This window comes from Heterodontus francisci, chromosome 6, assembly GCF_036365525.1.
Source record: "Heterodontus francisci isolate sHetFra1 chromosome 6, sHetFra1.hap1, whole genome shotgun sequence".
In the NCBI taxonomy this organism is placed as follows: Eukaryota; Metazoa; Chordata; class Chondrichthyes; order Heterodontiformes; family Heterodontidae; genus Heterodontus; species Heterodontus francisci.
This window is the reverse complement of record NC_090376.1, coordinates 118,611,776-118,635,562: the sequence shown is the minus strand read 5'-3', so window position 1 is coordinate 118,635,562 and position 23,787 is coordinate 118,611,776. Positions and strand designations below refer to the sequence as shown.

Sequence of the window (23,787 nt, the reverse complement as noted above, 5' to 3'; positions counted from 1 at the left end):
TGTTTCTGTTAGAACTCTGTAATATTTAACCTATCTGTGCCATAACTCTCAGTTCACAACTTTCCAATCAGGTTTCCACCCATTTCACAGTGCCAAAGAGGGCCCAAAGTCATGAATGACATCTGCTTATGAGCGTGACTGTTGGACATTATCTCCTCTGGTCCTCTTTGACCACTGTGCAGTGTTGGGCATGTTTGATCATGGCCATTGTGCTCTCTCCCATTGTCCAGCTACTTCCCACACAGGGTCACAGTCCTATCTATCCAGACAGAGCCAACAACAGCATCACTAATGATGGCATCCCATCTTGCACTATCACCTCCAGAGTTCCTTAAAACTTATCATTGGCTTCCTCATCTTCCTCAATGACAGTGCTGCCTCTTGGTGACATCCTCAAAAGAGAATTGGATAATTATCAAAGAGAAAAAATTTGTAGGGCTATGGGGAAAAGGCGGGGGAGTGGGACTAGATGAATTGTTCTTGCAGAGAGCCAGTATGGACACGATGGGCCGCATGACCTCCCTCTGTCCTGTAACCATTCTATGATTCTAGGATTCTAACACCACAAACATGGGGTGTATTTGGAATAGGAACACTGAGTGTGTAAGGAGCAGGGGTACTGAATATATAAAGGGCATGACCACTGAGTGTGTAAGGAGCAGGAACACTGAGTGTGAGAGGCAGGAACACCGAGTGTGTAAGGAGCAGGAACACCGAGTGTGTAAGGAGCAGGAACACTGAGTGTGAGAGGCAGGAGCACTGAGTGTGTAAGGAGCAGGAACTCTGAGTGTGCAAGGCAGGAACACTGCGTGTGCAAGGAGCAGGAACACTGAGTGTATAAGGCAGGAACACGGAGTGTGCAAGGAGCAGGAACACTGTGTGTAAGGGGGAGGAACACTGAGTGTATAAGGCAAGAAAACTGAGTGTGCAAGGCAGGAATGTGTGCAAGCAGCAGTAATATTGAGGTACGTCTGATATCCCTGACTGTTTCTTTACTTTGCTCACAATCTGCCTCATTCTAACCAAGGTTCAAAAATCAAACAGATGTGTGTGGGAGGGTTCAGAAGTTTTTGATGTGATGTGACTTTGAACTTCTTACAGGTCAAGTTTGCAAAGTTGTTTGATTGATTCACATTTCTATGGCTTTTATTTTCACTCAGGTTTAATGAAGCATTTCCTTCAGAGTTAGCTGGAATCGAGCTTGCTGCACGTTGGACATCCTGCTGCGGAGCAGAGGGAAATTCAAAAGCAAAATTAATTCACTGAAAATTTCCCAGAGGACAAGCATGTGGTACGTTTTTCCAATCATCTCTGCTCTGATCTGGACGAACAATAAACAAGAGAAATAACAGCAAAACTGTCTGAGGGCCTGAAAAAGCCACAAACAAAATCATACCATGATGGGAATTACAAACACTATACCCCATCCAAATCCCCACCCTCTCACACACACACTGTACCCCATCCAACACCCCACCCTCTCACACACACACAGTACCCCATCCAACTCCCCACCACCTCCGACACACACTGTACCCCATCCAACTCCCCACCATCTCCGACGCACACTGTACCCCATCCAACTCCCCACCCTCTCCGACACACACTGTACCCCATCCAACTCCTCCCCATCTCTGACACACACTGTACCCCATCCAACTCCCCACCACCTCCGACACACACTGTACCCCATCCAACTCCCCACCATCTCCGACGCACACTGTACCCCATCCAACTCCCCACCCTCTCCGACACACACTGTACCCCATCCAACTCCCCCCCATCTCTGACACACACTGTACCCCATCCAACTCCCCACCCTCTCACACACACACTGTACCCCATCCAACTCCCCCCCATCTCTGACACACACTGTACCCCATCCAACTCCCCACCCTCTCCGACACACACTGTACCCCATCCAACTCCCCACCATCTCTGACACACACTGTACCCCAGCCCACTCCCCACCCACTCCGACACACACTATACCCCATCCAACTCCCCACCCTCTCCGACACACACTGTACCCCATCCAACTCCCCACCCACTCCGACACACACTGTACCCCATCCAACTCCCTACCCTCTCCGACACACACTGCACCCCATCCAACTCCCAACCCTCTCCGACACACACTATACCCCATTCAACTCCCCACCCTCTCCTACACACACTGTACCCCATCCAACTCCCCACCCTCTCCGACACACACTATACCCCATTCAACTCCCCACCCTCTCCGACACACACTGTACCCCATTCAACTCCCCACCCTCTCACACACACACTGTACCCCATCCAACCCCCCACCCTCTCACACACACACTATACCCCATCCCACTCCCCACCCACTCCGACACACACTGTATCCCATCCAACCCCCCACCCTCTCACACACACACTGTACCCCATCCAACTCCCCACCCTCTCACACACACACTATACCCCATCCCACTCCCCACCCACTCCGACACACACTGTACCCCATCCCACTCCGACACACACTGTACCCCATCCAACTCCCCACCATCTCTGACACACACTGTACCCCATCCCACTCCCCACCCTCTCCGACACACACTATACCCCATTCAACTCCCCACCCTCTCCGACACACACTATACCCCATTCAACTCCCCACCCTCTCCGACACACACTGTACCCCATCCAACTCCCCACCATCTCTGACACACACTATACCCCATCCCACTCCCCACCCACTCCGACACACACTGTATCCCATCCAACCCCCCACCCTCTCACACACACACTGTACCCCATCCAACTCCCCACCCTCTCACACACACACTATACCCCATTCCATTCCCCACCCACTCCGACACACACTGTACCCCATCCCACTCCCACCCACTCCGACACACACTGTACCCCATCCAACTCCCCACCATCTCTGACGCACACTGTACCCCATCCCACTCCCCACCCTCTCCGACACACACTATACCCCATTCAACTCCCCACCCTCTCCGACACACACTATACCCCATTCAACTACCCACCCTCTCCGACACACACTGTACCCCATCCAACTCCCCACCATCTCTGACACACACTGTACCCCATCCAACTCCCCACAATCTCTGACACACACTGTACCCCATCCAACTCCCCACCATCTCTGACACACACTGTACCCCATCCAACTCCCCACCATCTCTGACACACACTATACCCCATCCCACTCCCCACCCACTCCGACACACACTGTACCCCATCCAACTCCCCACAATCTCTGACACACACTGTACCCCATCCAACCCCCCACCCTCTCACACACACACTGTACCCCATCCAACTCCCCACCCTCTCACACACACACTATACCCCATTCCACTCCCCACCCACTCCGACACACACTGTACCCCATCCCACTCCCCACCATCTCTGACACACACTGGACCCCATCCCACTCCCCACCCTCTCCGACACACACTATACCCCATTCAACTCCCCACCCTCTCCGACACACACTATACCCCATTCAACTCCCCACCCTCTCCGACACACACTGTACCCCATCCAACTCCCCACCATCTCTGACACACACTATACCCCATCCCACTCCCCACCCACTCCGACACACACTGTACCCCATCCAACTCCCCACAATCTCTGACACACACTGTACCCCATCCAACTCCCCACCATCTCTGACACACACTGTACCCCATCCAACTCCCCACCATCTCTGACACACACTATACCCCATCCCACTCCCCACCCACTCCGACACACACTGTACCCCATCCAACTCCCCACAATCTCTGACACACACTGTACCCCATCCAACTCCCCACCATCTCTGACACACACTATACCCCATCCAACTCCCCACCATCTCTGACACACACTGTACCCCATCCAACTCCCCACAATCTCTGACACACACTGTACCCCATCCCACTCCCCACAATCTCTGACACACACTGTACCCCATCCAACTCCCCACCATCTCTGACACACACTGTACCCCATCCAACTCCCCACCATCTCTGACACACACTGTACCCCATCCCACTCCCCACCCACTCCGACACACACTGTACCCCATCCAACTCCCCACAATCTCTGACACACACTGTAACCCATCCAACTCCCCACCATCTCTGACACACACTATACCCCATCCAACTCCCCACCATCTCTGACACACACTGTACCCCATCCAACTATCCACAATCTCTGACACACACTGTACCCCATCCCACTCCCCACCCTCTCCGACACACACTATACCCCATCCAACTCCACACCCTCTCACACACACAGTACCCCATTCAACTCCCCACCCTCTCTCACACACACTGTACCCCATCCAACTCCCCACCCTCTCCGACACACACTGTACCCCATCCAACTCCCCACCTTCTCACGCACACACTGTACCCCATCCAACTCCCCACCCTCTCATACACACACTGTACCCCATCCAACTCCCCACAATCTCTGACACACATTGTACCCCATCCCACTCCCCACCCTCTCCGACACACACTGTACCCCATCCAACTCCCCACCATCTCTGACACACACTGTACCCCATCCAACTCCCCACCATCTCTGACACACACTGTACTCCATCCAACTCCCCACCATCTCTGACACACACTGTACCCCATCCCATTCCCCACCCTCTCCGACACACACTGTACCCCATCCAACTCCCCACAATCTCTGACACACACTGTACCCCATCCCACTCCCCACCCTCTCCGACACACACTATACCCCATTCAACTCCACACCCTCTCACACACACAGTACCCCATCCAACTCCCCACCCTCTCTCACACACACTGTACCCCATCCAACTCCCCACCCTCTCCGACACACACTGTACCCCATCCAACTCCCCACCCTCTCACGCACACACTGTACCCCATACAACTCCCCACCCTCTCACACACGCACTCTACCCCATCCAACTCCCAACAATCTCTGACACACTGTACCCCATCCAACTCCCCACCCTCTCCGACACACACTGTACCCCATCCCACTCCCCACCCTCTCTCACACACTGTACCCCATCCAACTCCCCACCCTCTCACACATACTGTACCCCATCCAAGTCCCCACCATCTCACACACACTGTACCCCATCCAAGTCCCCACCCTCTCACACACACTGTACCCCATCCAAGTCCCCACCCTCTCACACACACAGTACCCCATCCAAGTCCACACCATCTCAAACACACTGTACCCCATCCAACTCCCCACCCTCTCTCACACACACTGTACCCCATCCAAGTCCCCACCATCTCACACACACTGTACCCCATCCAACTCCCCACCCTCTCTCACACACACTGTACCCCATCCAAGTCCCCACCCTCTCTCACACACACTGTACCCCATCCAAGTCCCCACCATCTCACACACACTGTACCCCATCCAACTCCCCACCCTCTCTCACACACACTGTACCCCATCCAAGTCCCCACCATCTCACACACACTGTACCCCGTCCAACTGCCCACCCTCTCTCACACACACTGTACCCCATCCAACTCCCCACCCTCTCACGCACACACTGTACCCCATCCAACTCCCCACCCTCTCACGCACACACTATACCCCATTCAACTCCTCACCCTCTCCGACGCACACTGTACCCCATTCAACTCCCCACCCTCTCACACACACACTGTACCCCATCCCACTCCGCAGCCACTCCGGCACACACTGTATCCCATCCAACCCCCCACCCTCTCACACACACACTGTACCCCATCCAACTCCCCACCCTCTCACACACACACTATACCCCATCCCACTCCCCACCCACTCCGACACACACTGTACCCCATCCCACTCCCACCCACTCCGACACACACTGTACCCCATCCAACTCCCCACCATCTCTGACACACACTGTACCCCATCCCACTCCCCACCCTCTCCGACACACACTATACCCCATTCAACTCCCCACCCTCTCCGACACACACTATACCCCATTCAACTCCCCACCCTCTCCGACACACACTGTACCCCATCCAACTCCCCACCATCTCTGACACACACTGTACCCCATCCAACTCCCCACAATCTCTGACACACACTGTACCTCATCCAACTCCCCACCATCTCTGACACACACTGTACCCCATCCAACTCCCCACCATCTCTGACACACACAATACCCCATCCCACTCCCCACCCACTCCGACACACACTGTACCCCATCCAACTCCCCACAATCTCTGACACACACTGTACCCCATCCAACTCCCCACCATCTCTGACACACACTGTACCCCATCCAACTCCCCACCATCTCTGACACACACTGTACCCCATCCCACTCCCCACCCACTCCGACACACACTGTACCCCATCCAACTCCCCACCATCTCTGACACACACTATACCCCATCCAACTCCCCACCATCTCTGACACACACTGTACCCCATCCAACTGCCCACAATCTCTGACACACACTGTACCCCATCCCACTCCCCACCCTCTCCGACACACACTATACCCCATTCAACTCCACACCCTCTCACACACACAGTACCCCATTCAACTCCCCACCCTCTCTCACACACACTGTACCCCATCCAACTCCCCACCCTCTCCGACACACACTGTACCCCATCCAACTCCCCACCCTCTCACGCACACACTGTACCCCATCCAACTCCCCACCCTCTCATACACACACTGTACCCCATCCAACTCCCCACAATCTCTGACACACACTGTACCCCATCCCACTCCCCACCCTCTCCGACACACACTGTACCCCATCCAACTCCCCACAATCTCTGACACACACTGTACCCCATCCAAGTCCCCACCCTCTCACACACACTGTACCCCATCCAAGTCCCCACCATCTCACACACACAGTACCCCATCCAAGTCCCACCATCTCACACACACTGCACCCCATCCAACTCCCCACCCTCTCTCACACACACTGTACCCCATCCAAGTCCCCACCATCTCACACACACTGTACCCCATCCAACTCCCCACCCTCTCTCACACACACTGTACCCCATCCAAGTCCCCACCATCTCACACACACTGTACCCCGTCCAACTGCCCACCCTCTCTCACACACACTGTACCCCATCCAACTCCCCACCCTCTCACGCACACACTGTACCCCATCCAACTCCCCACAATCTCTGACACACACTGTACCCCATCCCACTCCCCACCCTCTCCGACACACACTATACCCCATTCAACTCCACACCCTCTCACACACACAGTACCCCATTCAACTCCCCACCCTCTCTCACACACACTGTACCCCATCCAACTCCCCACCCTCTCCGACACACACTGTACCCCATCCAACTCCCCACCCTCTCACGCACACACTGTACCCCATCCAACTCCCCACCCTCTCATACACACACTGTACCCCATCCAACTCCCCACAATCTCTGACACACACTGTACCCCATCCCACTCCCCACCCTCTCCGACACACACTGTACCCCATCCAACTCCCCACAATCTCTGACACACACTGTACCCCATCCAAGTCCCCACCCTCTCACACACACTGTACCCCATCCAAGTCCCCACCATCTCACACACACAGTACCCCATCCAAGTCCCACCATCTCACACACACTGTACCCCATCCAACTCCCCACCCTCTCTCACACACACTGTACCCCATCCAAGTCCCCACCATCTCACACACACTGTACCCCATCCAACTCCCCACCCTCTCTCACACACACTGTACCCCATCCAAGTCCCCACCCTCTCTCACACACACTGTACCCCATCCAAGTCCCCACCATCTCACACACACTGTACCCCATCCAACTCCCCACCCTCTCTCACACACACTGTACCCCATCCAAGTCCCCACCATCTCACACACACTGTACCCCGTCCAACTGCCCACCCTCTCTCACACACACTGTACCCCATCCAACTCCCCACCCTCTCACGCACACACTGTACCCCATCCAACTCCCCACCCTCTCACGCACACACTGTACCCCATCCAACTCCCCACCCTCTCACGCACACACTGTACCCCATCCAACTCCCCACAATCTCTGACACACACTGTACCCCATTCAACTCCCCACCCTCTCACACACACACTGTACCCCGTCCAACTCCCCACCCTCTCACGCACACTGTACCCCATCCAACTCCCCACCCTCTCACGCACACACTGTACCCCATCCACCTCCCCACCCTCTCACGCACACCGTACCCCATTCAACTCCCCACCCTCTCATTGAAAGAATCTTCTCTCCCTCTCTCTGGGTATGATATTGACTCCAGGTTCTGGACACCAAAATCCAGGCTGACACTCTGAGTGCAGTACTGTGGGAGGCCTGCTTTGTCCGAGGTGCTGTCTGTCACATAAGATGTTAAACTGAGGCCCCGCCTGCTCTGTCAGCTGGATGTAAAAGATCCCATGGCACTGTTTTGAAGAAGGGCAGGGACGCTCTCCCCAGTGTCCTGGTCAATATTCATCCCTCAATCAACATCATGAAAGCAGAGCCCTGAATTTAATGGCCACAGCGGTGGCCCCGTCCGCCGACCAGTGACAACCCCACCCTGGCCAATGCCGGAAGCCCCGACATGATTAAATGCCATCAGCACGTTTACTTCCTGTCGTCGGGGTTCCGGTGCCTTTAAAGGTTAAGAGCCTGCCTCCAAGAGCTCCTGGCCAATCAGAGGGCCAGCAACTCTTCAGTCCCGGCAGTGCCATCAGGAAGGAGCAGGTCCAGAGCAGAGGCCATGAATGAAGTTCCAGGAGACAGGTGAGTGCAGCTGGCTCACCGGGACCTGTCAGGCAGGCCCCAGCGATTGGGGGATGGGGGAGGGTGAAGGGATGGCTGTTGTGGAGGGCAGTGGGTGCTCTTTCAGCGAGCGAGGCCCTTACCACCGGGGGCCCTCCATAGGCCACAGATTGCTCAAGCAGAAAGGCTGCTCAACCCCAGCCCACTCACTGGCCACCTGGTTTTACTGGGTGGCCTTCCCACATGGCAGAGGGCCCCCTATCGCTGGTTAAATGTCAGTGACGACAAGCATGGCCCCTGAGCGGGAAGGCCATCTTTGACATTCCCCTCCCCTGCCTTAATTGGGGCAGGGGGTAGGGGGAGGTCAGGAAAGCAACGGGTCCTCTGCCCCCACCTTCCCTCCAAATGCTACGGCTGCCCCGCACTCCCTCCCCTACGCGCCCACCCCCCCCCCCACCACAAGCCTCCCAGCCCTCCCCCGAGGGGGAATTAAATTACACCCAGAGTATCTGGTCATTATCCAATTGCTGTTTGTGGGATCTTGCTGTGCACAAATTGGTTGCCACATTTCCTACATTACAACACATGACTACCTTCAAAAAGTACTTCATTTGTTGTAAAGCACTTTGAGAGGTCTGGTAGTCGTGAAAAACGCAATAGAAATGCAAGTGTTTCTTTTTTTCTCCCTTTTCACTCTCTAACCCTCCAATTCTTTCTGTTATGCTGACACTCTTTCTTACCCCCAAAACACACTCCTCCACCAAAAAATTCTTCCCCCCCCACCAATAATTCCTATCCCTCCCCCACACTCCCTGCGTCACCGCTGACCCTTCCCCCTCCATATTAATGTTTCTCTTCCCATTTCTATCCTGTGTCTCCCTAGTTCTCCCTCACTCCGTACCCAGCAGTTAATTTTACCCTCCTTCTACTGCCCAAGAGTGTTCTTGTTCTCTATTTTCAGATAATAAGGTTTAATGAGTTTGGATGCAGCCTCTCCAGGTGACTGGAAACTACTGAAATAGAAGATGTCTGTCACCACAGAGCCACAAGAAAAAGACTTGCACATTTACTGAAGATGTTGAATATTGTGTGACAATCCTTTATGATGCGTGAGTTCTCTTTAAATGGAGGTTTAAACATGTCTGTTTATTTTGCAGGTATCTATTATTGCGATTACTCGTCCTATTGCTATTGGCTGACACAGTTCTATCTGTAAGTAATAAAACTTCCATTTGTCTTCTTTGCCCAAGCTTCCTCTAATCCTCCCCCCACCCTAGGCCTGAACTCAAATCTGTCTCTAGTTTCTCTCCAATCTTCCCTCATGCCCTCTCCGAGTTCATCTTGTCCATGAGACCCATCTCCCGTTCCCTCAATCCTATTCCCACTAAACTGTTGATCACCCGACTTTCCCCCCTACTCTCCATGTTAGCCAATATTGTAAACCGTTCTCTCTCTTCAGGTGATGTCCCTCTCTCCTTTAAATCTGCTGTCATCACCCCTCTCCAGAAAAAAACTATTGTTTTCCCTCCTGCCCTTGTAAACTAACATCCCGTCTCCAACCTCTCTTTCCTCTCCAAAGTCCTTGAGTGTGTTGTCGTCTTCCAAGTCGTGCCCATCTTTCCCTGAACTCCATGTGTGAATCCCTCCAGTCAGGTTTCTACCCCTGCTGCAGGACCGAAACGGCCCTCATCAAAGTCACAAATAACATCCGATGTGACAGTGATAAAGGTAAACTCTCCCTCCTCATCCTTCTCAACCTGCCCGTAGCTGACGACACTCAGCTCCACCTTGCCGCCATTGCTCTCAATCCTTCACTGTCTCTAAATTATTCAGAATGTTTATCCGACATCCAGTGCTGGATCAGCAGAAATTTCCTCCAATTAAATATTGTGAAGACTGAAGCCATTGGGCTGGATTCCATGAGCTTGCCACCGATCATGGGTCCGCACGCCAAAGAGCTGTCGCGATCTTAAGTGCAGGGGCTCATTTAAATAGCCGGTGCGCACCCACCCTCCCGCAAATCACGTGGAGGGGGGGCTGTCTGACCCCCCAGCTGGCTGTGCACAGGCACTGATGCCATTTTTAAAGGGCAGTCAGCCCTGCCGGGATATTTAAATATTTAAAGAGATATTCCCCCCCCAGAATTACATAATTACATTTCTAACCCCCTTTCCACCACCCCCCCCTCCCGCACTGATAAAACTACCTCCTCCCCCCTCCCCACAAGTGTAGCACCTCAATTCCCCCGATGGGGATCTGAAGCCAGAGGGTTGCAGGTGAGTATATTTAAATTAATTAACTTTATTGATTTAAATATTCAAATTCTGTTCCCGTCGATCAGTGGTTGGGGGGTCCTGCACGGAGCCTCGCCACCGCTGGGAGGTTCGGGCCGGGCCCTGCCAGCGTCGAGGGCTGTGGCGGCTCTGCCAGCTAGTGTCAAGAGCTGTGGCGGGCCTCATCCGGAATCACCTTCAGGCCCCACTTGTCACGGATCACAATGTCAAGGGCTGCTTAAATTCCATGCCATTGTTTTCAGTCCCTGCTTCAGACTCCATTCCCTAGTTACCGACTCCATTCCTGTCCCTGGCAACGGTCTGAGATTAAGCCAGTCTGTTCACAACCTTAGTGTCACATTTGGCCTTGAGGTGAGATTCCAACCACATATTCACGCCATCACTAAGGCCGCCTATTTTATTTCCACCTCCATAACGTCACTCAACCTCACCCCTGTCTCAGCTCATCTGCTGCTGAAACCCTTGTTCATTCCTTCGTTATCTCTAGAATTGACTATTCCAACACACTCCTGCCTGGTCTCCCACATTCTACCCTCTGTAAACTTGAGGTCATCCAAAACTCTACTACCTGTGTCTCAACACACACCCCTGCTTCCCTATCCCCCCATGCTCGCTGACCTACGTTAGCTCCCGGTCAAGCAACATCTTGATTTTAAAATTCTCATCCTTGTTTTCAAATCTCTCCAGGGCCTCGACCCTCTCTATCTCTGTAACTCCCTCCAGCCCCACAACGCTCCGAGATATCTGCGCTCCTCTAATTCTGGCTTCTTGAGCATCCCTGATTTCCATTGGCAGCCGTGCCTTCAGCTGCCTGGGCCCCGAGCTCTGGAATTCCCTCTCAAAACCTCACCACCTCGCTCTCCTCCTTTAACTCGCTCCTTAAAACCTCCCTCCTTAACCAAGCTTTTGGTCACCTGTCCGAATATCTCCTTATATGGCTCGGTGTCACATTTTGTTTAATAACGCTCCTGTGAAGAATCTTGGGGCATTTTATGACATGAAAGGTACTACAGAAATATAGGTTGTTGTTGTTCTTGTCGGTTCAGAAACTGCTTTAATTAAAGGAAATGTTTAAGAATAAATGTTCAGATTGTCAACACAGCATTTCACTCACAGGGGACATAAATCAGGAAATCTTCATAAACACAGCCCAAGATGCACGTCCGACAGTGCAGCACTACCTCAGTACTGACCCTCCGACAGTGCAGCACTACCTCAGTACTGACCCTCCGACAGTGCAGCACTCCCTCAGTACTGACCCTCCGACAGGGCAGCACTCCCTCAGTACTGACCCTCTAACAGTGCAGCACCCCCTCAGTACTGACCCTCTGACTGTGCAGCATTCCCTCAGTAGTGACCCTCTGACAGTGCAGCATTCCCTCAGTACTGACCCTCCGACAGTGCAGCACTCCCTCAGTACTGACCCTCCAACAATGCAGCACCCTCTCAGTACTGACCCTCTGACAGTGCAGCATTCCCTCAGTACTGACCCTCTGACCGTGCAGCATTCCCTCAGTACTGACCCTCCGACAGTGCAGCACTTCCTCAGTACTGACCCTCCAACAATGCAGCACCCTCTCAGTACTGACCCTCTGACAGTGCAGCATTCCCTCAGTACTGACCCTCTCTCAGTGCAGCATTCCCTCAGTACAAACCCTCCAACAGTGCGGCACTCTGTCAGTATTGACCCTCCAACAATGCAGCACCCTCTCAGAACTGACCCTCCGACAGTGCAGCACTCCCTCAGTACTGACCCTCCGACAGTGCAGCACTCCCTCAGTACTGACCCTCTGACAGGGCAGTGCTCACTTCATGCACTCCTTTCAAATGAGGCTACACACCAGGGACTGAATTATATTCTGCTGCTGCCGGGAGCGGCAGCGGGTGAAAGAAATGGTGACCCACAAGTGCAGACTGCGTGCCACCATGCTGCCCTGATCTACCGCGTGGTGGCCCAGTATAAATGAGCCAGTCAGGCTGCCGTCCCCCACCCCCCCACCCCCAATCATGTGGTGCGGGCGGGCTCTCCATCGCCCAAAATGGCGTTAGCCGCATGTCCGCAGGCGCTGGTGCCATTTTTAAAGGCTACCCCCCCCCAATCTACCACCAATAAATCTATCGCCCCTCCCCCCCCCACCAATAACAATTAAATTCAACATTTGCTCTCTCCCCACCTCAAAACACTTACCTTCAACACTTGACCTTCCCCGCCACAAACCAAAGTGCAGAGGTCTCCCCTTCCCACCCTCCCCTACACTGGTAGTAATTTGCATTAGAGCCCCCTGCCCCCCACCTCACTTCACTAAAAATCATAAATTCCCCCCTTTCCCCACCACGATAGCACCTGCTTTCCCTGGGCGGCAAAGTGAAGGCGCCTGAGTTCCGGCCGCCACTCGGGAGATCGTGGCCTAAAGGTAGGATCGTAGTTGATTTTATTGAAGATCGGGCCTGGCACCCCCGATGTCCGGCTCCGTGGTGAGCCACTGCCAGAACGATCTTCCCGCTAACCACCCCCCCCCCCCGCCCCCACCACCCCCACCATGGAGCCTGACATTGGGAACTCAGTAAAATGCTGGCCCAGGACTGTACAGTCAGGAATTTTACCCTATATTAACTGAGTGTTTATAGCAACAGCAATGCAGGTAAACAAGGCTGTGATGTCCACATAGTCATTATTATTACAGCAAAATAGTGTCATTTAGCACCTTATATACATGTTTATTTCATATATATTCATATCAGTTATTCAAGTTAATTCATCATACAACAATTTGCATTTATATAACTTCTTTAACATAGCTGATTCACAGAAATGTTAACAAACAAAATTTGACCCTGAGCCACTTAAGGAGATCGGAGGTGACCAAAAGCTTGGTCAAAGAGGTCGGTTTTAAGGAGCATCTTAAGGGAGGAGAGAGGTGGAGAGGAGGAGAGGTTTGAAAGTTTAAGGAGGGACTTCCAGAGCTTAGGGTCTAGGCAGCTGAAGGCCCAGCTGCCAAAGGTGGAGCGATGGTAAAAGGACAGAATTGGGGGAGCACAGAACATATATACTGAATATTACATTATAATTATTCATTAAATAATGCATTCATTTACTGTATATTGATCAGCAAAGCAGAATGGTCTAAGCTTTGATCCCCTGGTTTGGCCCTCTCATGCAATAGCTCTGTGACAAATGTGCCTTAGTTTATCGATTCTGCAGTGGAATTGGAACCTCTGGGTTCAGCATGGCCTGCCGGAAATCTTTCCATTGGTCCTTGGTTCCTTTCTCCTGGAATGCAAAGGCACAGGGGACTTCCCATAGCGGAACCCACTGTGGCACCAGTAGATCTGGCGAGGAAAGGGGAGCAGCACAACATATACTGCAAAAGACACTGGAAAGTGCCTGTGTATACCTTATCAAATATTCTTTAAATGAACCTCAGTATATCTCAGGCCCATTTTACATTGGCTGGAAGATTATGCAATCTTATTGTTCAATCTACTAGTTCAAAAAAGGATGCAGAGATAAACCCAGAAACTACAGGCCAGTCAGTTTAACCTTAGTTCTGGGAAAGATTTTAGAAACAATAATCCGGGACAAAATTAAGTCACTTTGACAAATGTGGATTAATTAAGGAAAGCCAGCATAGGTTTGTAAGGGCAAATTAACGAACTTGCTTGAGTGTTTTGACAAAGTAACAGAAAGGGTTGATGAGTGGACTGCAGTTGATGTGGTATACATCAATTTCCAAAAGGTGTTTCATAATGTGCCACATAACAAGCTTGTGGCAAAAGTGAAGTCCATGGAATTAAAGGGATAGTGGCAGCTAGGATACAGAATTGGCTGAGTGACAGGAAACAGAGAGTTAGTGGTGAACAGTTGTGCTTTGGACTGCAGGAAAACATGCAGTGGTTTTCTTGATCTATATTAATGATCAAGTCTTGGGGTATGCAGGGCACAATTTCAAAAATTGGGGGTGACACAAAACTTGGAAGTATTGTGAACTGTGAGGAGGATAGTGATAGACCTCAGGATAGGCTGGTGGAATGGGCAGACATGTTGCTGATGAAATTTAATGCAGAGAAGTGTAAAGTGATACATTTTGGTAGGAAGAGTGAGGAGAGACAATAGAAAATAATGGATACAATTCCAAAAGGGGTGCAGGATCAGAGAGACCTTGGGGTATATGAAGGTGGCAGGGCAGGTTGAGAGAGCGGTTATAAAGGCATCCGGGATCGTAGGCTTCATAAATAGAGGCATAGAGTACAAAAGCAAAGAAGTTACAGTGGAACTTTAATAAAACACTGGCTCGGCCTCAACTGGAGTATTGTATCCAATTCTGGGCACCACACTTTAGGAAGGATGTGAAGGCATTAGAGAGGATGCAGAAAAGATTTATGCGAATAGTTGCAGGGATGAGGAACTTCAGTTACCAGGATAGATTGGAGAAGTTGAGGCTGTTCTCTTAATCTTCTTTTCTCTCAGGAGGAGATTTGATAGAGGGGTCTGGACAGAGTAGATGTGGAGAAACTGTTCCCATTGGTGGAAGGGTGGAGAACCAGAGGGCACCAATTTAAGGTGAATGGCAAAAGAACCAGAGGCGGCACGAGGAAAAAACCTTTTTACGCAGCAAGTGGTTAGGGTCTGGAATGCACTGCCTGAAAGTGTGGTAGAGGCAGAATCCATCATGGCTTTCAAAAGGGAATTGGATATAATTATCTGAATAGAAAGAATTTGCAGCAATGCTAGGAAAAGGGGGAGTGGGACTAGGTGAATTGCTGTTGTAGAGAGTCAGCATGGACACAATGGGCTGAATGGCCTCCTATGCTGTAACCATTTTATGATTCATTGATACATGTCAGGAGATTTCATAAATATCAAAATTATATCATTGCAACTTAATATTAATTTTGCAATAAGCTGCAATTGGGATTGAGAAAAAGTTTCCAGAAGTGCATATAAAACACTAATTGGGCCCAGATCTGTCTTGTTGGATCTCCCAGCCATTTTCCAATAAATAACACCCACTCTTAGCCGAAGAACATTGTGAATTACAGGTTCTAAAAGCTGCAATGTTAGCCACAACCTGAAATAACTGATTCAATTCTTTATCAGTCAGCCAGCACTTTTTGTTTTAATTTGTTTGAATAAAATGAGGTAAGATTATTTTTCATATCTTATGTACCCCAGTCCCACATCACAATTGCAACGTTGGAAAACTGCTCCTTACAGTCAGGGATCTGCAGCTGATTGTAGACTGTGAAATGTAAGATGCTCAATGTGGAATGTGGAATACGGGACATGAATGCGATACATGGAATGTATGAGGCACCAATCCTGAGATTCAGTTGCAGAAGCAGCATTCACTCAGAGGGTTGTGAATCTTTGGAATTCTCTACCCCAGAGAGCAGTGGATGCTCAGTCATTGAGTATATTCAAGACTGAGATTGGTAGATTGTTGGACACGAAGGGAATCAAGCGATAGGACAGGAAAGCGAAGTTGATGTAGAAGATCAGCCATGATTTTATTGAATGGGGGAGCAGGCTCAAGGGGCTGAATGGCCTACTCCTGCTCCTATTTCTTATGTGATCAGAAACAAAAGATTGTCAAGCCATCCACTAGCAGGTTTATCAATTCTCCTAATCTGTGTAGTGATTGATAAAGTAGGTTGGTCTCCACACTTAGTCCCTACTTATGGATACTTGTCGAGCAGCACATGGAAACAGAAGGTATCTGAAGACTGGGCAGAGACCATACTGCTCCTGTCTGAAACTCATCTGATCTTCTGCTCATTATTTCAACTGAGAATTGGGCAGGCTGTGATCTGCTCATGACCCACCTCTTTGGATATTCCAACATGCACTCAGAGTGTGCAGCTCTGCAAAGAGAGTGCAAAGTCTCCCCTATAATTACAAATAACTGCATAACATGGGGACCCTAAAGAATAAAATGCACAGAATAAGAGGTGACGTGGGACTTTATTACAAATCTGTGACAATTCAGATCACATCATATCCACAAGAAAACAGCTTGAATGATTTTTGCAGCTTTCCAGACTTCGAGATTTTGCTAAACTGGTCAACACTGATACCGTTTGGCATTGGGTATATTCTTGGGTTCACTAATGTCTCTTGTAGATGGATCTCACATTTCCTATAATTCAGAGCAAGCCTTACCAGCCCATGAACAGTAAACAATATAAAACAATCATACACTTCATTATTGTATTCAGTACATTAAATGATCAAAGATGCCATTCCCTCTCTCTTTAAATAGACTTTAACTGAAGTTTCCTTGTGGTAGCATCAATCTGACCTAACTTCCCAGCTCAACTGACATAAGTTTGAAATGCTGAGGTCCTCTGGGGCTGGCTGGACAATGGAAACTGACTCTCAGGTAAACAGGCTTCCTGCAGAAATACAAGAGAAACTGAAATAATCCGAGTTTAAGTAAACTTTTTTTTCCCAAAATGTACCTTATTCATAAAAATCTGTAAAAAATACATTACAAAACGGTTCAAAACAGCACCAACTTGACAATACAAAGAGTGCAAAGGAGATCAGTTTCCTTCAACACAGGAGTGAGTTGCCTCACAACCCTTCCATTTCATTTTACATGCCATGTACATTTTACAGCAAACCCATATTTTCTGGATACAGCCTGAGGGGTTTCCCATGGTTCCAGCCCCTCAGTTCACCTTGGTGGGAGGGACCTTACACGGTGGTCTTTCCCCATTGAGCCTTTGCCGCGGCTGCCCCAAGCTTTAGTGCGTCCCTCAGCACGTAGTCCTGGGCCTTGGAATGTGCCAGTCTGCAACACTCGGTCGTGGACAACTCTTTGCGCTGGAAGACCAGCAAGTTTCAGGCAGACCAAAGGGCGTCCTTCACCGAATTGATAGTCTTCCAGCAGCAATTGATGTTTATCTCGGTGTGCGTCCCTGGGAACAACCCGTAGAGCAAGACTCCTGTGTTACAGAGCTGCTTGGGATGAACCTCGACAAAAACCACTGCATCTCTTTCCACACCTGCTTTGCAAAGACACATTCCAGAAGGAGGTGGGTAACAGTCTCTTGCCCACCACAGCCCCCTCGAGGGCAGTGTGCAGACAGGGTGAGACTCCGGGCGTGCAGGAAGGATCTGACGGGGAGGGCTCTTCTCACCACCAGCCAAGCTACATCTTGGTGCTTGTTTGAAAGTTCTGGTGATGAGGCATTCTGCCAAATGACTTTGGCAGTCTGCTCGGGGAACCATCCGACAGGATCCACCATCTCCTTTTCCCATAGGGCCTTGAGGATATTCCGTGCAGACCACTGCCTGATGGATTGGTGGTTAAAGGTGTTTTTCCGCAGAAACTTTTCCATGAAGGATAGGTGGTACGGCACGGTCCAACTGCATGGAGCGTTCCGAGGCAATGTGACCAGGCCCATCCTTCGCAACAACGGGGACAGATAGAACCTCAACACGTAGTGACACTTGGTGTTTGCGTACTGGGGATCTACGCACAGCTTGATGCAGCCGCACACGAAGGTGGTCATCAGGATGAGGGCAACGTTGGATACATTTTTCTCGCCCTTATCCAGTTTATGTAAACTCTCCGCACAATCTAATCCTTGGAGCCCTGGTAACATTCTGGTGAATCTGCACTGCACTCGTTCCAAGGCCAATATATCCTTTCTAAGGTGTGGTGTCCTGAACTGTACACAGTGCTCCAGATATTGTCTAACCTGGGTTTTGTATAGCTGTAGCAAAACCTCCTCCTTTCTATATTCTAGCCTTCTGATTATAAAGGATAACATTCTTTAGCCTTTTAGTTTTTTTATACTTGTCATCTACATTTTACTTACCTGTATACATAGATGCCTAAACCTCTTTGCAACTCCAATGTCCCTAGCTTTCCACAATTGGCATAATACTTGGGTCTATCCTTTTCTGGTCCAAAACAGATGACCTTACATTTACAAGCATTGAAATCAATAGTTTTGCCCATTCACTTAATCTATCAATGTCTTTCTTTAATTGTATGCCCCTTCTACACTATTTACTAAAACATTAATCTTTGTGCCTGCAGTAAACTTGGATATGTGGCTCTCTATTGTGTTATTTAAGTCATGAATAAATTTAGTTGAGGTCACAACACTGATCTTTGTGGGACACCACTAGTCACTTCCTTCCGATTTGAGTACATATCCATTATCCCCACTCTCTGTCTCCTACCACTAACCAATCTCCTAACCAGGTCAATCACTTGCCTTCAAATCCATGAACTTTAATGTTAGTTAACAGTTAATTATATGGATCCTGATCGAATGTGGAAGTTCATATAAACTACTTCCATAGACATTCCCTTGTCCCTTACTTTAGTTACTTCCTCAAAAATTCCATTAAGTTCATTAGGCATTGCCTACCCTTTACAAATCCATGTTGCCTGTCTCTAATCTGCTTGAATTTCTCTAAGTGCTTAGTCACTCTGTCTTTAATTATATATTCCAATCACTTCCCCACAACAGATGTCAGACTAAGCAGTCTATAATTCCCTGGTTTCTCTTTCTCACCTTGCTTAAATGAAGAAGTCACATTTGCAATTTTCCATTCGAAAGCAAGAATTCCTGAATCAGGCTTTCGAAGATTTTATTTTATTTATTTATTTAGAGATACAGCACTGAAACAGGCCTTTCGGCCCACCGAGTCTGTGCTAACCATCAACCACCCATTTATACTAATCCTACATTAATCCCATATTCTTACCACATCCCCACCTTCCCTCAATTTCCCTACCACCTACCTACACTAGGGGCAATTTACAATGGCCAATTTACCTATCAACCTGCAAGTCTTTGGCTGTGGGAGGAAACAGGAGCACCCGGCGGAAACCCACGCAGACACAGGGAGAACTTGCAAACTCCGCACAGGCAGTACCCAGTACTTTTTTTTTATTATTCATTCATAGGATGTGGGCGTCGCTGGCCAGGCCAGCATTTATTGCCCATCCCTAATTGCCCTTGAGAAGGTGGTGGTGAGCTGCCTTCTTGAACCGCTGCAGTCCATTTGGGATAGGTACACCCACAGTGCTGTTAGGAAGGGAATTCCAGGATTTTGACCCAGCGACAGTGAAGGAACGGTGATATAGTTCCAAGTCAGGATGGTGTGTGACTTGTAGGGGAACTTGCAGGTGGTGGTGTTCCCATGTATTTGCTGCCCTTGTCCTTCTAGTTGGTAGAGGTCGTGGGTTTGGAAGGTGCTGTCTAAGGAGCCTTGGTGCATTGCTGCAGTGCATTTTGTAGGTCACTGGAGCTGTGAGGCTGTGGTGCTAACCACTGCACCACTGTGCTGCCCTCGTTTTTGCTAAAGCCTCTGCAATTTCCTCAGCCAATTCCTTTAAATCCCTGAGGTAGAAACAGTCAGGTTCTGGGGGTTTGTCAGTCTTTAGTGCCATTGTTTGATACTGTTTTCTTGCTTATGTTAATATTCCAGTCCTTGATTCATTATTAGTTTCCTTGGAATGTCAGGTACTATACCCTCTTCCTGCAATGTGAAGATTGGTATAAAATAATTATTCAACCAGTCTGCCATTTCTTTATTTTCATTTGCAATGGTCCCCACATCTGTTATTAAAGGTTCCATATAATCCTTGACTAATCTTTTCATTTAATATATAGTCACACACATGGGGCTGAACTTTTCTGTGGTAGATCAAGTCGCACCGCTAGGGCTGAAAGCAGGAGTCAACCCCGCTCCAGTGGGTGATGGGACCCCGGGGCAGCATCTTGCTGGCAGCAGCCAATTAAGAAGCCCCTACCGGGGCCGACGTCCAACTGAGGACTGTGGTCCTCCCCGTAGAGCCGCTGGCCCAATCAGAGGGCTGGCAGCTCAGCAGCCTTGGCAGCACGACTGCTAGTGGTACCACTGCGAAGGCTGCAGCTCCAGGATGAGGGCGCCTCAATGGCGAGACACCCTTTGAAGAGCCGGTAGGTTTTTGTGGGGAAGTTGGAGCCGGTCAGGCAGGCCCCAATGATCAGAGGAGGGGTGGTTGTGGTGCACCAGCAGGGCCGTTGCCATGGGGGCAGCCGATGCCGCCAGGGGCCCCTCCGTGAGTCATGAAGCAACCATAAAGGAGGGAATCCGCTCCCCCCCCCCATCCCCCCCGGGCCTGGAACTGGCTGGGAGGCCATCAGGATTTATCTGGCAGTCTCACCACGTGGCAGAACGCCTTCCCGACATGGGAAAAATGACTGCAGGGGCAGGAAGTGGCCCTTAATTGGGCCCTTAAGCAGCCTGGCCGAGCCGCTGAGGTGCCCACATGCTGACAATATGCCATGGTGGCGGAAAGATGCCAAGCTCCCCTCCCAATGCTGTCCCCCACCATATTGCTGTCCCTCCCACCTCTCAACCTGTCCCCATAGGGCCGGAAAATCTCAGCTCAGACTGCTTCCCTTCTGTTACTTTTATCAAAGTTTTCCAGCAGAATTTCTGTGTCAGAGTTTTTTTCCACTGTCATTCTGGCTACTGAGCATTTTCACAGGATTTTGTATCAGGAACGAGGGGTGTCTTAAGACGAAGAGGATTATCTGTTTTTTAAAAAGATGTAACACTCTGTATCTTTAATTGCGAAATGAATGAAAATGTGAATAATGTGGCCCTTGTAAGTTTTTCCACTGTGAACTAAGAGGGATTCAGTTGTACACAAATTGAATCAGGCAATTGGTCCTCTCCAGTAACATCTCCTAAAACAGCAATGATTCAAAGTAACGCAGACTAATGAGAGCCCAGTGCTAATAATTCCTTCTGTCAGAAGCTCGCTCATGTTGGTCTGTGTATTTACTTTGGACTGTCCCAACATTCTGTTGCCCAAAAGCTACCGGTAAGGAAAGAATTCACAACAGATGTAAATATTTAGTGGAGGTGCCTGTGTTCTGATTGGTCCCAGTCCATGGCAAGGCTCCCAGTTCAACACAACTCCCGAATATTAATAATCCATGTTATGCTTGTATCTCCTTTTATGGTCAGAATATACCGTCCAATAGATACCAGACAGTGAGAATGAATCAATGAAATATGTGGCTCCTGACCTTTGACATGGATGTACCGTGAAGCAAAACTGGTTTGGAAGGCTTGTGGAGTGAGACTTCTTGTGCCAGATTTCCTCTCACGATGGTGCAATTACAAAGTTATTTTGCCCTGTAGTGGTGTAGTGAGTCTGGTTAGTGGCACCATTCAAGGACATTGTCTCCTGTGACAGCAGAGAATTATGAGCTGGCTGTCAGGGGGAGAACAGTTCGAGATGGAGTCGAACAACAACAGGAACTTGCATTTCTGTAGCACCTTAAAAATGATCCAGGGCACTTCATGGAGATACAATCAGACAAAAACAACCACTGGGACTGAGAAGGTGATGTCGGGAGGGGGTGACCAAAAACCAGGTCAAAGAGGTGAGCTGCAAAGAAGGTCTTAAAGGAGAAGAAGGTGGTGGAGAGGTTTAGGAAATTCTGGAGTGTAGGGCCTGGCTGAAGGCACGGCCACCAATGCTGGGATGAAGCAACTCAAGAATGAGCAAGAGGCCAGGGTTGAAAGAGGACCAAGATGTCGAAGGGTTGTAGGAGGAGGTTACAGAGATAGGCAGGGCTGGTGGGGAAGGGGTGGTGGTGGTGTCGGGGGCAAGTGACAGCACGGAGCAGGAGGCTTCCCTGCAGCGGCAGTTGGTGAAATTATAGGGTGGGGGCAGGGCCATGGGGGAAATGATCTCCCAGGCTGCAGCTGCAGATCCAAGCCTCAATCCAGGAAACTCCCAGCCAATCCGGCAGTGTTAATAATCTGAGTTACCCTGCAGGGTGTCCAGGACTATTTTTAGGGAAAGGTAGTGACGGAGGTGAGAAACTGTCACAGCAGCTCTCTCGTGAAGAATTTAATCATTGTGGAAGCTGATTGGTTGAATTTTGCTTTGGCGAAATATGATTGGTTGAATTCTGTTTTGAAATATAATTGTGATTGGGGAGAAATATGGTGCAATATGAATGGTGAAAAACTAAAGTAGAAATTAGCCAATTAAAATTCTTCAGCCACTTACATTAATGGGAGTAGGTATAATTAACTCATTAATATTAATCAGGGGAACAGTTCCTTAATTGAAATACAATCGTAGAATAGTGCGATACAGAAGGAGGCCATTTGGCCCATCGAGTCTGTACTGGCTCTTTCAGACAGCAATCCAGCTGCTCCCACATTAACATTCTTGGAGAGTAGGATATCGGGTAATTGTATTCAATTTCATCCCATGGGATTTAACTAATGAGGAAGAAACAATGAGTTTGTTCATTCACAATGTGAACAGACAAGGGATATCCGGGAAGCTTTGATAAATATTTAATAAGGTTCAATCTGTATATAAAAAATCTTTCTTTTCTTCAGATTTATGTTTTTCAGAGCAAGTCCTGGTGTGAACAGGGTAACATAGAATTACACAGAGTATAGAGCACAGGCCATTTGGCCCAACTGGTCTATGCTGGTGATTATGCTCCATTCTATTCCTTTCTCCCTCATGTGTTTATCCAGCTTCCCCTTAAATGTATCGATACTATTCACCTCAACCACTCCCAGTGGTAGCGAGTTCCACATTCTCACCACTCTCTGGGGAAAGAGGTTTCTCCTGAATTCCCTATTGGATTTATTAGTGACTATCTTATAATTATGGTTCCTAGTTTTGGCCTCCCTCACAAGTGGAAACATCTCTCTGTCTACGCGATCAAACAC

At 49.7% G+C, this 23,787-nt stretch overlaps 1 protein-coding gene across 2 annotated transcripts in view; it reads left to right on the top strand.

Moving 5' to 3' along the window:
- The window catches only part of LOC137371492 (collagen alpha-2(IV) chain-like), a 288,991-nt gene that overhangs the window by 77,090 nt on the left and 188,114 nt on the right, over positions 1-23,787 (top strand). For both annotated transcript variants that reach the window (XM_068034179.1, XM_068034180.1), the window contains exons 2-3: positions 1,161-1,291; positions 9,924-9,978. In XM_068034179.1, the coding sequence (XP_067890280.1) occupies positions 1,287-1,291; positions 9,924-9,978 (60 nt within the window). In that variant the 5' untranslated portion in view covers positions 1,161-1,286. The remainder of the gene's footprint in view (positions 1-1,160; positions 1,292-9,923; positions 9,979-23,787) is intronic.